Source organism: Phalacrocorax carbo, chromosome 1 (assembly GCF_963921805.1).
Source record: "Phalacrocorax carbo chromosome 1, bPhaCar2.1, whole genome shotgun sequence".
Lineage (NCBI taxonomy): Eukaryota > Metazoa > Chordata > Aves > Suliformes > Phalacrocoracidae > Phalacrocorax > Phalacrocorax carbo.
Window position 1 is genome coordinate 58,423,698 of NC_087513.1, and position 13,177 is coordinate 58,436,874.

Below are 13,177 nucleotides of genomic sequence, written 5' to 3' on the forward strand. Positions count from 1 at the left end.
TTTCATGGTTGCTGGATCTCATGAAAAGGAGGGGAGTGGAACTATATGGTTAGGAATTACTGAAACATGGAGGAAGTCGATCAGGACCATTCTCTTTGGAAGTTGCATTATAGGTAGTGTGGTCTAACATGAAAACGTACCGTGGGTTATCAACCTTGTCCTTACAGTTTGAAGAAATATGGAGGCATTGAGGAAACCTCCCTTACTTTCCTTGCTCTGATTTTATGTATGAGGATTAGAAAGGGACTTTCCAGTCCATGTGCTTTTAGGAATTTATCTTCAGGCTTCTGTTTCTTCCTCTTCCTATGAAGAGGACCTGCCAGCTCTGAGTTTTCTCTGAGTGAGAAAACTGGAGCCTCTTCTGTTCCTGGGTTGAGTAGCTGCAGTAATTCTCTGCTGTTTACAACTAAACATTCTTTTGCAAAATGTGTGGAGCAGTGTATGTAAACTTCCCTAGGGATTGCAGTGGTGATGCAGTGGCACGTGACAGGAAAGGCAGTTGATGAGCAAATGGAGTTATTGACAAAGGGCTGTCCACCCCACACAGAACACTAGCTTAAATCCCTGAACTGTAGATGTGACCTTTCGTGCTAAGAGAATAGTAAGGGTGTCTTCAAAAGCAACTGTTCCAACATCTTTCTACCTTTTTCTTCATTAGCTGAATTCCTTTGAGCAGTTGTGTATTAACTACACAAACGAAAAGTTGCAGCAGCTGTTTAACCACACCATGTTCATTCTGGAGCAAGAGGAGTACCAGAGGGAGGGCATAGAGTGGAATTTCATTGACTTTGGCCTGGATCTGCAGCCCTGCATTGACCTCATAGAGAAGCCGGTAAGCTTGTTCTTCTGCTGTTGAGCAGCAAGAAATGACTGCACCGATTTTGTCATTGAGCACATAACCTCTACCTGTAGACTGGAAACTAGCTTAAAAAGCTTTTGTAGTCCTCTACTGACACCATGGTGTGCTTAGAAGCAGAAGTGAACAGTTTCCTCTCTGTCTGAAAGTATGTCACCAATAAATCTGTTCGTATCAGTTCTGTAGGAAATATTGCATGAAAACAGATCTAGTCAGCTGCTTTTTCCTCTCACAAAATTGTCTTCATTTGTGTAGATCTGCATAGTGCTAGATGTATGTGTGGCTTACCATAAGTAGTGTGAATTTCCTTACTTAACTATAAGTGTGATGAGAAGCTGTGAATCTGTTGCTTTCATTCTGCTCTAATGAAACTTAGAAATTTATAAATTTCATAGCAGATATTCCAATAGTAAGGACTACTTTGTGAAATGTCCTGCTGTGGTCTTCTGCATTTAGACACCTGGATATTTGGAGAACAGTGTCATAGTGTTAGTTCCATTAAAAAGATTTTTTTTTTTTTTCCACGCAAAACAACCTAGACAAGCACCATGGAAGAGATCTTCTCATAAAGATGTTCAGAATTCAGAGGAGGGTTTTGAAGAGTTATTGACAATTTCTATTAGTATGGAAGTAGTTGAACTGATACCACACAACAGGTGAATGTGATGGGGATCAGGCTTAGGTATTAGGTATCTCTTTTTTTTTTTTTTTTTTTTTTTCCCCCCCTAGACTTCTAAAGGTTTTAATTATTGGTGTAGCCATGTATTTAATGATGTTTTGATGTCTCCCTTCTTTAAGGCTGGGCCTCCTGGCATACTGGCTCTTCTGGATGAAGAGTGCTGGTTCCCAAAAGCAACAGACAAAAGCTTTGTGGAAAAAGTTGTACAAGAACAAGGCAACCACCCCAAATTTCAGAAGCCAAAACAGCTGAAAGACAAAGCTGATTTCTGTATCATACATTATGCTGGCAAGGTAAAGAATTAGTAGCTAAAATGTGAATATTGGAATGTCTGCTCTATTTTTCTAATGCATAACCACTGCTTCCTAGAAATGGCTGCTTTACAAAATGGCTGCCTACAGGAAACCAGTGGAAGACTTCACAACATTGTTCCATTGCTGTGGACCTGACAGGACCTAAGGGGATTTGCCTGCAAATTTATATACCTGTAGTTGAAGACATGTCAAACTGACACCAATTTAAATTTGTTCTCTGTGACTTGGTGAGATTGGAGGTACTCTTCAGAAATGTTGCATCAAGACCTCATCACCAGAAATGATGATGCAGGGTTTTTTTGTGTCACGCTCTGGCTGGTACAAACTAGCATTGTAAATCAGTTCCCTTAATTGACAGAACAGAACGTACAGCTGTTTTTCAGGGTTTGAAATTTGTAGGTATGCTTGCTTAGATGGCAAATCCAAGCACGATTAGGTAACGTTGTTGATTGTGCAAACCTCCAGTGCTACTTTTATAGACTTTGCAGGATCTTGTTGCATCTTGCGCTGCAGAAAATCCCCCCGCAGATTTCTTGATGGGTTTGTTTTCTCCAGGTGGACTATAAAGCAGATGAATGGCTGATGAAGAACATGGATCCACTTAATGATAACATTGCTACTCTTCTCCACCAGTCATCGGATAAGTTTGTGTCTGAGCTGTGGAAAGATGGTATGTAATTAAACTTAAGCTCACTTGTTTTCTCTTGTTTTACGTGGAGGAGTTTGATCATTAAAACTCTGTGATGAGCTATGTTGTTTTCTCCCCTGAAGACTAAGCCATAAAGATGAGCATTACCTGCAACATTCTTTGCCTAGATTGTGGAATTGCATTAACAGTTCACTGTAACTCAAGAGAAAGGTTCACTTATATCAACTTATGTTAAGCTTGATGCATATATAGCAATTACTTCTTGAAACCGAGAATGCCAGGATAAAATATGAATGCACTGTTATGTCCCAGCAGCTTTCGTAGCTGCAACACTTGAACACAAGATCTGAGGTTGAATCTACATTTTTCGGTCCTGTAACTAGTGTGTTCTTGCTGCAGTGTTGTTCAGTATTTTACTCTATCTTCTCTGGGTTTATCTGCTTTTGAGTCTTACTGTTGCTGTCACTTTCTGTGGTGGGTTTTCTTTGACGTCTCTGTCTGTTGCAGAGATGCAGAACGTTCAGAGAGCCTATTTCTATCAACACTTTCCTATTCTTCATCTAGAACCAGGTGACTGAGAAACCCAGCTGTCATGTCGTGCGTAATGCATCCTAGAGCCATGCAAGAAATGCTTCCGTTAACTTCTTTGTCCCTTTGTCATACCTGCTTGTCTTTCTTGTTCATTTCCTCCGCTTTGTGCTAGTAGCTCCTCACAGAGTTTAAAACAAAAGCAAAACTCTCACCTTGCAAGTGGATACAGGAAAAATATGGACATATTCAGGTTCTAAAGGTTGCTCTTGCAAGACTTGCATAGGAACAGCTAAAAGCAAATCCTTGTCAACTGTTTGAACGTAGAGCTAGCAAAGCTGTATTTCTTGCAAGATTTGGAAGGAAGATTTCTGAGACTGCGTATAAACCGAAATCCAGTTTAGCATTGATTCTAGTATTGGGATATGACTTCATCTGCTGATCATTTAAAATAAAGTTAGTTTGGCAAAGGAACTTTTTCTACATGAAAAATGGCTGTCAGCAATTTTCACCTAAAAAGGCCTTTGCTGTGTGAGACTCCTTTTGGATTGGAAATGTCAACTGAACCGCAGCTGATCAGTTCTCATTTATTGTTCTTAGCTGCATCTTCTGTTGCAAGTGACTGTCCTTTTTGCTATCTTGATGTGGATTGCAGGGCTCAAGATTTTTAAGAGGATTGTTCCAGCCACAATCTGGGACACTCTTCTGTGGATTTCCCTGTGGTGTCATCTAGTAACGACCTTCTTTTCTTTCTGATAAGACAACCTTGACCCTATTCTAACAGCTGCTCTAGAAGTGAGCAGTTCTAAACTAATATTAGCTGTAAATCAGAGTATCCTTTCTTATTTCTTCTTTTGTAGGGATTTCTCTTAACATTTTTTTTTTTTTTTAAATCGGAAGCCAGTTGAGCACAAGTTGATGTATTTTCTGAAGTGAAGATTGGGAGCCTGAGTGTAGGCATCAGCCACTTCACTAAAGATCAAGTGAAGTAGTAGCTTGAAGCCCTTAATAAAAACGTACTGGGGATGTGGAAATTTATAGTGATACAGTTGGTTTTGGTTGGATGAGTGAATTTTTATCTCCATGTAGAAGAGCAATGGGGAAAAAGTAATGCTTTAGTTTCTTCTTGCCCCTGTTACTGTCAGATCTAGCTGGCTTCTATTGAAAAAAAAGGATCTGTGGAGTCCACCTATCAAGGTGATAGTTTCATCAGTGCTTGGATGTCACTGGCATAATGGAGAAACTGTTGGGGCAGGGAGTTCTGTCTTTCTCCTAGTTGTATTGTTCATGTCTCTGTCATAGAATACTTGTACTCCCAAAAAAACTCAAACAGTGGTATATTGAGGTTTGGTTTCTGTCATGCTTTTTACCATGCCTTTTTACCATGTTTGCTCAGTTTACAAGTAGATCTGGCTTTTCTGATCACCAGCCATGGCAGTTCTGCCTGTAATGCAAGAGTGAAGCTGGGCTTTTTCTCTAGCTGTGGCCCCTGCTGGGCTAGCAGCTAGAACTCTTGGTTTGTTATTTTTCATTGTAACCTAAGCAAGTAGAAGCATCTGAAACTCATTTCTAGATTGCTCTTCCAGAGCTGCCATCCAGAGCATCAGTGGAATATGTTTGGGAGTAAGTTTGACTCCATCACTCAAACTTCCTGTAGTGAGCTGTTGCTTTTTTTTTTTCCCTTCCTGCTCCTATCCCTGCACAAGTTCTGTAAAGGAGTCGACGTGTGTAGAGATGAAGCAAAAAGGATCCTGCAGCTCCTCTCATTTATCCTGTTCTACCCAGATGTTCTTTGTGCATTCCAATGCTTCCTTAAGTTGTAGCAGAATTTTAACACTCTTTCTTGTGCTCTCTCTAGTTGACCGTATTGTTGGGCTCGATCAGGTAGCTGGTATGTCAGATACAGCATTGCCAGGGGCCTTTAAAACAAGGAAGGGTATGTTCCGAACAGTGGGACAGCTCTATAAAGAACAGCTGGCTAAACTGATGGCTACCTTGAGGAACACCAACCCCAACTTTGTCCGTTGTATTATCCCCAACCATGAGAAAAAGGTAAAGACAATTATAACAGTACTGCCCATGCGATCTTACATGGGCTTTGGGGACATGTGGGTGGGTTGCTGTCTTTTGTGAGCTTTTGCAAGACATCATAAAGATGTCTTGCTTTCTCAGCATATATTTTTTTAAGGTCATCCTAAATAACTGTATACTTACCACAGTTTTGGAGACTGATCTTTGCAGTTCTTAAGGTGGCATAAAAGGTTTCAGTTGCTCCTAACTGAAAAAGAGAGAACTGGCTACTTTGCAGAGAAGAGGGAGGAGGTGAGGGGGTAAGCCCCTTTTGTAAAAGCCTCATGGTATTTACAAAATATGCTTTTTCCTCACTAGGCTGGAAAACTAGATCCTCACTTGGTCCTCGATCAGCTTCGCTGTAATGGAGTGCTGGAGGGAATCCGTATTTGTCGTCAAGGTTTCCCCAACAGAGTTGTATTCCAGGAATTCAGACAAAGGTAAGGGCTAGGAAAGAATCTGAAGCAGTCTTTACCCTGGCAAAGTTAAAACATAAGTGCAAAAATATAAGTATTTTATTGGAACTAGACTGCCACTGTTTTCAAAGGCAGCACCACAGAACTTGGTATTCCCTGTCACAAGGCATCCCAAAAGCATCTTTGACTTCTCTAGTAAGCGTGTAGTTCAGGTGAGGCATAGAGGACCCCATCTAAGGCTGCTGCTTCATACTATGTTGTCTAGAGATACAATTTTTTTTTCTTCTAGAACACTGTAAGCTGTCAAACTCATCATGAGATAGGAATGCATTACTGGTTGTTGTTGTTGTTGTTGTTTTCAAATATACTTGCGTAATTAGTCTAATGCTTTCTCCTTTTTCAGATATGAAATCTTAACTCCAAATGCAATTCCCAAAGGATTTATGGATGGAAAGCAGGCTTGTGTGCTGATGGTAAGACATCTCAGAAACTACTTGAATAGAATGAACTTTATGGGTGTGGTGTGGAAATCAGAGTTGTGCATGTTAAATATATCTTTAGTACTCACAGACCAAAATTCCCAAGTCAAATGTTTTGTCTGAGAGAATAAGGGTGCAAAAAGCTGTCTCTTGGCTTTGCAGATGGAGGCTTTCAACTAGGATTATTGAACCTCATGCTAGGCAAAGATGATCTCCCTGTTTCTACAGATGCCAGCAGTATTCACGGAATCAAAATGCTGAGAATCATTAATGTTATCTTTAGCACATGCTTAAAGTATGAGCTTCAATAAACTTTCTGTAATGGCCTGCTGATGACAGATGCTTTTAGTGAAGGTTCCCATTAACTTCTGCAGAATTGCCTGCTTCAAAGGGAAAGCTTTGGCTCTGTAGCTTGAAGACTAGGGGAGACTGAACTGGGTTTGGCTGTAAGGGATTACCTTTTTCTGTCTTAAAGGAGTATACCTTATTCCTCTTAAGTAGTATAAGTGTTGACAGCAAATCCTTTAAAGGACAGGGGAGTTGGTTGGGGTGCCTTTTTCTGCCAAAGATTAGGACTGGGAAAAATAAATAGTAAAGATCAACAGTTGTGTTTCCTTTAGAAAAATGAAAAGGGCTCTTGGGGCTAGGCATATATTCTCCACAGCATCCTTGTAGTTCTGGGTACTTGATGAGGTGTTGTATTAAAAATGCTTTCTATCATATTTTCTGTCTCTGGTTACCTCCATTTCATGCTGTGCTTGGCTGAGCTCCAACTCCTCTAATTGGGATAGGACTTCATTGGGAGCTAGCAGCTTTGGATGGCCTGAGTAGCTCATTGTAGGGAAGGGGTATCTTAGTCATGAGACACAAATATGTTTTGTGATGTTTCACTTGAAGTAGTCTTTGCAAGGAGATGAATTATTCTCTCTCTCATTTTTAGATCAAAGCATTGGAGCTGGATTCCAACCTTTATCGAATTGGACAGAGTAAAGTGTTTTTCAGAGCTGGAGTCCTTGCCCATCTTGAAGAAGAGAGAGACCTGAAGATCACAGATGTCATTATTGGATTCCAAGCATGCTGCAGAGGCTACCTGGCCAGAAAGTAAGGACTGTATTTCATAAAGTACATTATAAACATGTATTTCTCCCATTCAAGTACAAGTTTCTCTTAAAAAAAAAAAAGAAAAGAAAATAAAAAAGAATTGAAATTATTTTTTTCTCAGAAAGGCCATGGTTTATTTGTTGTATATAACAGTTGATGATTGGTTTAAGGTTTTCTGATCTCTGTAATGCTGGACTTCTGGCACCTGTGAGAAACTCAGTATGCTGCTATCCCACACACTACCAGAGCAGTAAAGTCTACTCATCTCTATAGGAATACTATGCTGCAGCTCTTCTGTCAAAAACTTTTCCTGCTAACTGCAAATGTGAAAATGTCTTAGTTACAGTACTGATCTGGGAGGTGTAGGATTTCTCTTAAGCTATTAGGTAGGGCTGCAAATGGTAGAGTTCTAAAAATTAAAGTAGTATCTGTCAGATTGGCAGGAAAATACACCTCTGTTTCAGATCTCCCTTTATGAAGTGAAAATAATGAGGCTTTTCAGATTAGAAGATATTAGGGAGGGAAAAGCTTTATTAAGAAGGAAATTGAATAAAGGAAAGTATAACCACTCTTACCTGAGGGACAAAAAAACCCCTTGGACAGGGGAAGTTAACTGGAAATTTTGCTGGTTTTTTTTAGGAGGGAACATTCTAAAGTAAAAATGTAGAGGTATCTAAGAAAGAACTTGGTGGAGAGAATTGTGTGTTGCTGTGGGTTCCTTTGTCTGACCTCCATTTACCTTGCAGAGCCTTTGCCAAGCGCCAGCAGCAATTGACAGCCATGAAAGTGCTTCAGAGGAACTGTGCTGCCTATTTGAAACTGCGGAACTGGCAATGGTGGAGGTTGTTCACCAAGGTAATATTTTTCCCCTTGCAATTTTGAGAGTTTGGTTGCAATTTCAGCTTCTCAGGTTGAACCAGAGCACAGAAACCACTTCCTCGACATTTGGGCTGGCTTGCAAATACATCTTCATTTAGGCAGAGAATATCATAGCATATTTTATAGCTATGCAGTATGCCTGCATAAACCAACTGCAAGCCTATATCCAAGTAATGTTGTGGAAAAACAGAAGTAATCTTTTAATGCTTTATGCCTAAGATGCTTAAGAGGATTGCTTGCTTTAGTAGTATGGCACTTCAGAGTCACTTGCTATGTGGCTAGTCAATTTAGCTAGACAAAAATTGTTAATAAGGGGATGGCTTGCTATCTCTTTCTCCAGGGTTGTAAGAGCAAAGGAGAAGCACTGAGGTCTGATCTTGTTGTTAGACTTGTAGATGTTTTACTTTTATATAGACAATGAATACATGAGGAAATGGTCTCTTTTCTAAATGTGTAGGGTTTCTTGCTTTTTAGCCATGAGACTTGCCGCTAAATGAGAGTTGAGGGCAGAGTTTAAACTTTTCTTCTCTTTCCTATGAAATGACTTCTAAGGGGTTTTGATGGGGGAGCACAGAGATGGGTGTTGTTTGTTTCTTGTTTACATTGACCTACCTGTGAATTTCTCCACTATATGGAAACTTTTTCATTCTCCTGCTATTACTACTTAGCCCATCTGGGTCTGGAATTTGCCCAAGCCTTTGCCTGATGCACTCCATCCTGGAGGAAAAGTTGGGCAGGCAGAAAGCATGCTATTGGCAGAGTAGATGATAACTAGTTCTCTATGATTCTCCCAGTGTTCACAACAAAACAATTGGTCAGTCCTTCAAATATGACACTTATCTAAAATATTTTTTTATTCAATGCTTATCAAGTATAAGAGCATTTCTTATGTTCTACTTGTTCATCTCATTCTCTTGGTTTCCCTTTCAGGTGAAGCCCCTTCTGCAAGTCAGCAGACAGGAAGAGGAGATGATGGCCAAGGAAGAAGAACTATCAAAGGTCAGGGAGAAGCAACTAGCTGCAGAAAATAGACTGAGTGAGATGGAGACCTTCCAGGCCCAGGTGAGTTTGTAAATCCCATGTGTAAAAGTCATTCTCTCTCTACCTGGCCAACTGCTTGAGAGCTCCTCCTTTGCTTTATTGGTCTGATGGATAAGCTGCAAGATTCCAATTTGTTGAAATACATGGCCTGGCTGCCATCTTGTTCAATTTCCTTTGCTCCTCTTCCCAGCTCGGTTCCTCTAGCAGGTCATTTTGTACGGTGACAACCTATTGCCCTTCCATAGCTATTATGTGAAGAAAAGTCTCCTTTGGCTGAGTATTATAGCAAGCTCGTTGAATTCAGCATCGTCATTAATGGAATCCTTTTTGTTTGGAACACAGAAGGTGGCAGGAGGATTGATTTTCTATAGGGCTGATAATGAGTTGTGTTACTTTTGCAGGGGAAAAAAGAGACTATCTCCTTACTTCAAATGGATATGGTCTTGAGAAGTTTAAGGCTAACACAATATGTGGTGCAGTGCATGGTTTCTGAAGGAGAACAAACACTTAAAAACTGTTTTCATATTTAGCTTTTGATGAGCAGCAGGAGACTGCTGCAATGAATAAGACTAACTGTGGGAACACAGGAGCACATGGCTTCACTTAATGCAGATCACTAAGTGCTTTGGTAAATTGGAGCTTGTCTTCTTTCTGGCTTTGTGTCCAATGTAGCTAATGGCAGAGAAGATGCAGCTGCAGGAACAGTTGCAAGCAGAAACTGAACTCTGTGCTGAAGCTGAGGAGATAAGAGCCCGCCTGACAGCCAAGAAACAAGAACTAGAGGAGATATGTCATGACCTGGAAGCAAGGGTGGAGGAAGAGGAAGAACGGTGTCAACATCTGCAGGCTGAAAAGAAGAAAATGCAGCAGAACATCCAGGTAATACCTTAGGAATGATGTCTCTTGTCAGTAAAAAAGTAAGGGTTAGAGTGGTTCTTTTGTCTCAACTTGGAGGGAAATGTAGAGAGAGAACAACAACAAAAAAGCCATAGAAAAATCCGTCTGTGGAAATAGCAATAGAACACAGTGATTCTGGTGCTGAGCCTGAGGCTTCCAGTCAGTCATAGGGAATGACCTGTTCCATCCTTGAAGATGATGGCCACTTGTCAAATAATTAGACAAGTCTTTGCTTAAGCCAGGTATTTTAGGAATGGTAGCATTCTTCTTTGTAAAATAGCATTGTTTATGCTGCTGGAAAACTTGTTTGTTAGAATGCAGTATGTTGCATTAAGTCATGACAGAGATGTCACTTCTGGAAAGTACTAATAATACCTTGAAGGAAGGGTAAAGAAACTTCCAAGTTCTAGTGTTGCTATTGTTCTGTTACATTGGCTAGTGAGCAGCGCTGACAAATGCCTTGCTTTTCTGTGGGTGTTGTGAAGGAACTAGAGGAGCAGCTTGAAGAAGAAGAAAGCGCAAGGCAGAAATTACAGCTCGAAAAAGTGACCACAGAGGCCAAATTGAAGAAACTGGAAGAAGATGTGATACTTCTGGAAGATCAGAATCAAAAATTGGCTAAGGTAAGACTCCTGCACCTTCTTATGCAGGCTAAAGGTGCACAGGTGTTTCTCCTGGAGCCATCTGCCAAAGGGCTGACCTTTGACATATTACAGGGAAACTTATGAATGAATTGTCTTGTCTTTGACAACTATGACTTGAATTTTTGAAATTAGCTGACTGCCTGTATTCTTTGCAAGTCAGTATTGTATGATATTTAAACAGCCTTGACTAAATAAGGATCCATGAGCAAACTTTTTCTGATACATTGTTTTGCCAAACAGTATCAAGTTATTTCATAAGCAGACTTCTCTTTCAGCTTTGCAAGGGCTATGAAATACAAATCTTTAAGTAACTATTTATTTGAATGCTATCTGCAATCCTGAAAGGATTTCTTTTGTTCCAAGTTTTCTTGTAGTAGGAGTAGGCACTCATTACATTGACCTTTAAGAACAGTCAACTCTGGAAAAATCTGTAATTCCAGCCACTGCTTTGACACTGCCTTCTCAATTCTGCAGGAAAAGAAACTGTTGGAAGACAGAATGTCTGAATTTACAACGAACCTGACAGAGGAAGAGGAGAAATCTAAGAGTTTAGCGAAACTCAAGAATAAGCATGAGGCCATGATCACAGATCTTGAAGGTGGTTTTGGTTTGGGGCTTTTTGGGGGGCTTTATGTTTATTTTTTAAGGCAGCTCCTGAAAAGGACTTGCCTGTTTAGTTTTAGGTGGTTTCTTGTGTTAAAGTTCATTTCTAGAGTTTTAGTGTTCTCCAGTTTCTGAGGGGTTAAAAATTAGTCTACAGTGTGTATGCTATTGATCAGTTTGATAGAGCTGTTCAGTGGCTGGCTGAAGGTTATGTGCCTTGTCAGCTGAGCCCTTGATCTAAATAAAAATCCTCTCTAAAGCAGCAGGCCAATGGAGAAGAGAGGCTGGTTGTCTTTCTTCTCCTGCTGTGGAAGTGTCTCCACTTTTCTACTTCCAGCAGCATCAATCTGTCAGGGTTAGTGCTGTTTCTGATATTCTGTTTGCACAAGTTCTTCAGAGTTCAAGTTAGAGGCACTTCATCTGGAGAGTGCCCAGGTTAACACAGCAGGAGCCAGCCTATTTAGTTTCAGTAAAGGGAGAGCAGACCTTGTGTTCAGCACCACTTAATGAGTGCTTATGGCTGCGTGCTGTGGGTGTTGGGAGAGGCTGGCATTGTGCTGGCATTGTTTATTACAGCGAAAGGGGGAAAGGAGGTTTGGCTTTAAGATGAGGGAAAGGGAAATTGCCCAGATATGTTTTGAGGGCAAAATATGGGGGCAGTTGCATGTGTAAGTCCTGACAGAATAATTCACTGTAGCTACACTGGACAGTTGTGTTATTAGGAGAGAAACAATTGCTTAAATAGCTTTATTTTCTCTGCTCATACAACTTTCTTTTGAGTATGTCTCATCTGTATAACTTAACGTGTCCCCATCTCCATCAGAACGTCTGCGACGTGAAGAAAAGCAGAGGCAAGAATTGGAAAAGACTCGTCGAAAGCTTGAAGGGGACTCCAGTGATCTGCATGACCAGATTGCTGAGCTGCAGGCTCAGATTGCAGAACTCAAAATGCAGCTGGCCAAGAAGGAAGAGGAGCTGCAGGCAGCCTTAGCTAGGTGAGAACCTGACCTGTGGGGTTCAGGGACCACCGGGTTGGGAAGTATTTCTTGTCTTGTGTCACTTTGGAAGCGGGACTAAATGGAATCTGTGGCTGTTGTATTTCAGCCTGTGGACTGTTGAGATCCGTGACCTCGCATCAGAGTTCTTTGGCTGCTGATCGCTGCCATGTTCTCTGTACAGAGCTAGACTGTGAATGTGATGTGTACTGCACGCATTTCACTGGAGCAGTAAGATTTCAGATGGGATTAAATAGCAGTGGCAGCACACTGTCCCTCTCTGGTAGTTGCTATATTCATCTATTCAGTAAAGTGTCCAATTTCCAATGTAAAATGGTGCTTTCTCTTCTGCTTTCTTCTGTTGTCAGTCTCTCTCTGTCCCCTTCTTTAAGGTAAGTGATTGTGCTCTCTCAAGTATTGGGAAATAGAACTTAGAATTTGTAGATAATATATGGGTCAAAGTTTGAATGTGATATTGTAGAGCTGACCAATACCAGCTATTTTTCTTCATTATTCTTGGTAGACAGGTGGTCTTAATTTACAAATGGTTTAAACCTGGTTCTGACCAGAACCCTATGTTGAACACAGGGTGGAAGAAGAGGCAGCTCAGAAGAACATGGCCCTGAAAAAGATCAGGGAACTTGAATCCCAGATCACTGAGCTACAGGAGGACCTGGAGTCAGAGAGAGCATCCAGGAATAAAGCTGAAAAACAGAAGCGGGATCTGGGAGAAGAGCTGGAAGCATTGAAAACAGAGCTAGAAGACACTCTGGATTCTACAGCTGCCCAGCAAGAGCTCAGGTAACTAACATGTAGTTGTTTTGTCTTATTTGGTGTCAGTTTTGACTTTTTTAACAAATGCTGTTGTATCCAGTCTCTTACCAAAGCAAGTCTTTGTCTTTATCAGGGTGGGCTGGTTAGCAGCCTCAGTGACTACAGAAGGAGGTAGCGTGCAAGCTGTAGTCAAGACTGCCTTACCTGACCTGATGTAAGAAAGTTAGTTTGCTCCCTAACTGTAGCGTGATA

General features: G+C 40.8%; 1 protein-coding gene across 1 annotated transcript in view; it reads left to right on the top strand.

Annotated features, from left to right (window-relative positions):
* MYH9 (myosin heavy chain 9) overlaps window positions 1-13,177 on the top strand; it is a 71,744-nt gene that overhangs the window by 46,676 nt on the left and 11,891 nt on the right. Inside the window, exons 13-26 of the mRNA XM_064455513.1 lie at window positions 659-832; window positions 1,655-1,828; window positions 2,405-2,519; window positions 4,885-5,078; window positions 5,415-5,536; window positions 5,916-5,985; window positions 6,932-7,092; window positions 7,839-7,947; window positions 8,902-9,033; window positions 9,685-9,891; window positions 10,395-10,532; window positions 11,028-11,151; window positions 11,980-12,151; window positions 12,740-12,952. Coding sequence (XP_064311583.1) covers window positions 659-832; window positions 1,655-1,828; window positions 2,405-2,519; window positions 4,885-5,078; window positions 5,415-5,536; window positions 5,916-5,985; window positions 6,932-7,092; window positions 7,839-7,947; window positions 8,902-9,033; window positions 9,685-9,891; window positions 10,395-10,532; window positions 11,028-11,151; window positions 11,980-12,151; window positions 12,740-12,952 — 2,105 coding nt within the window. The remainder of the gene's footprint in view (window positions 1-658; window positions 833-1,654; window positions 1,829-2,404; window positions 2,520-4,884; window positions 5,079-5,414; window positions 5,537-5,915; window positions 5,986-6,931; window positions 7,093-7,838; window positions 7,948-8,901; window positions 9,034-9,684; window positions 9,892-10,394; window positions 10,533-11,027; window positions 11,152-11,979; window positions 12,152-12,739; window positions 12,953-13,177) is intronic.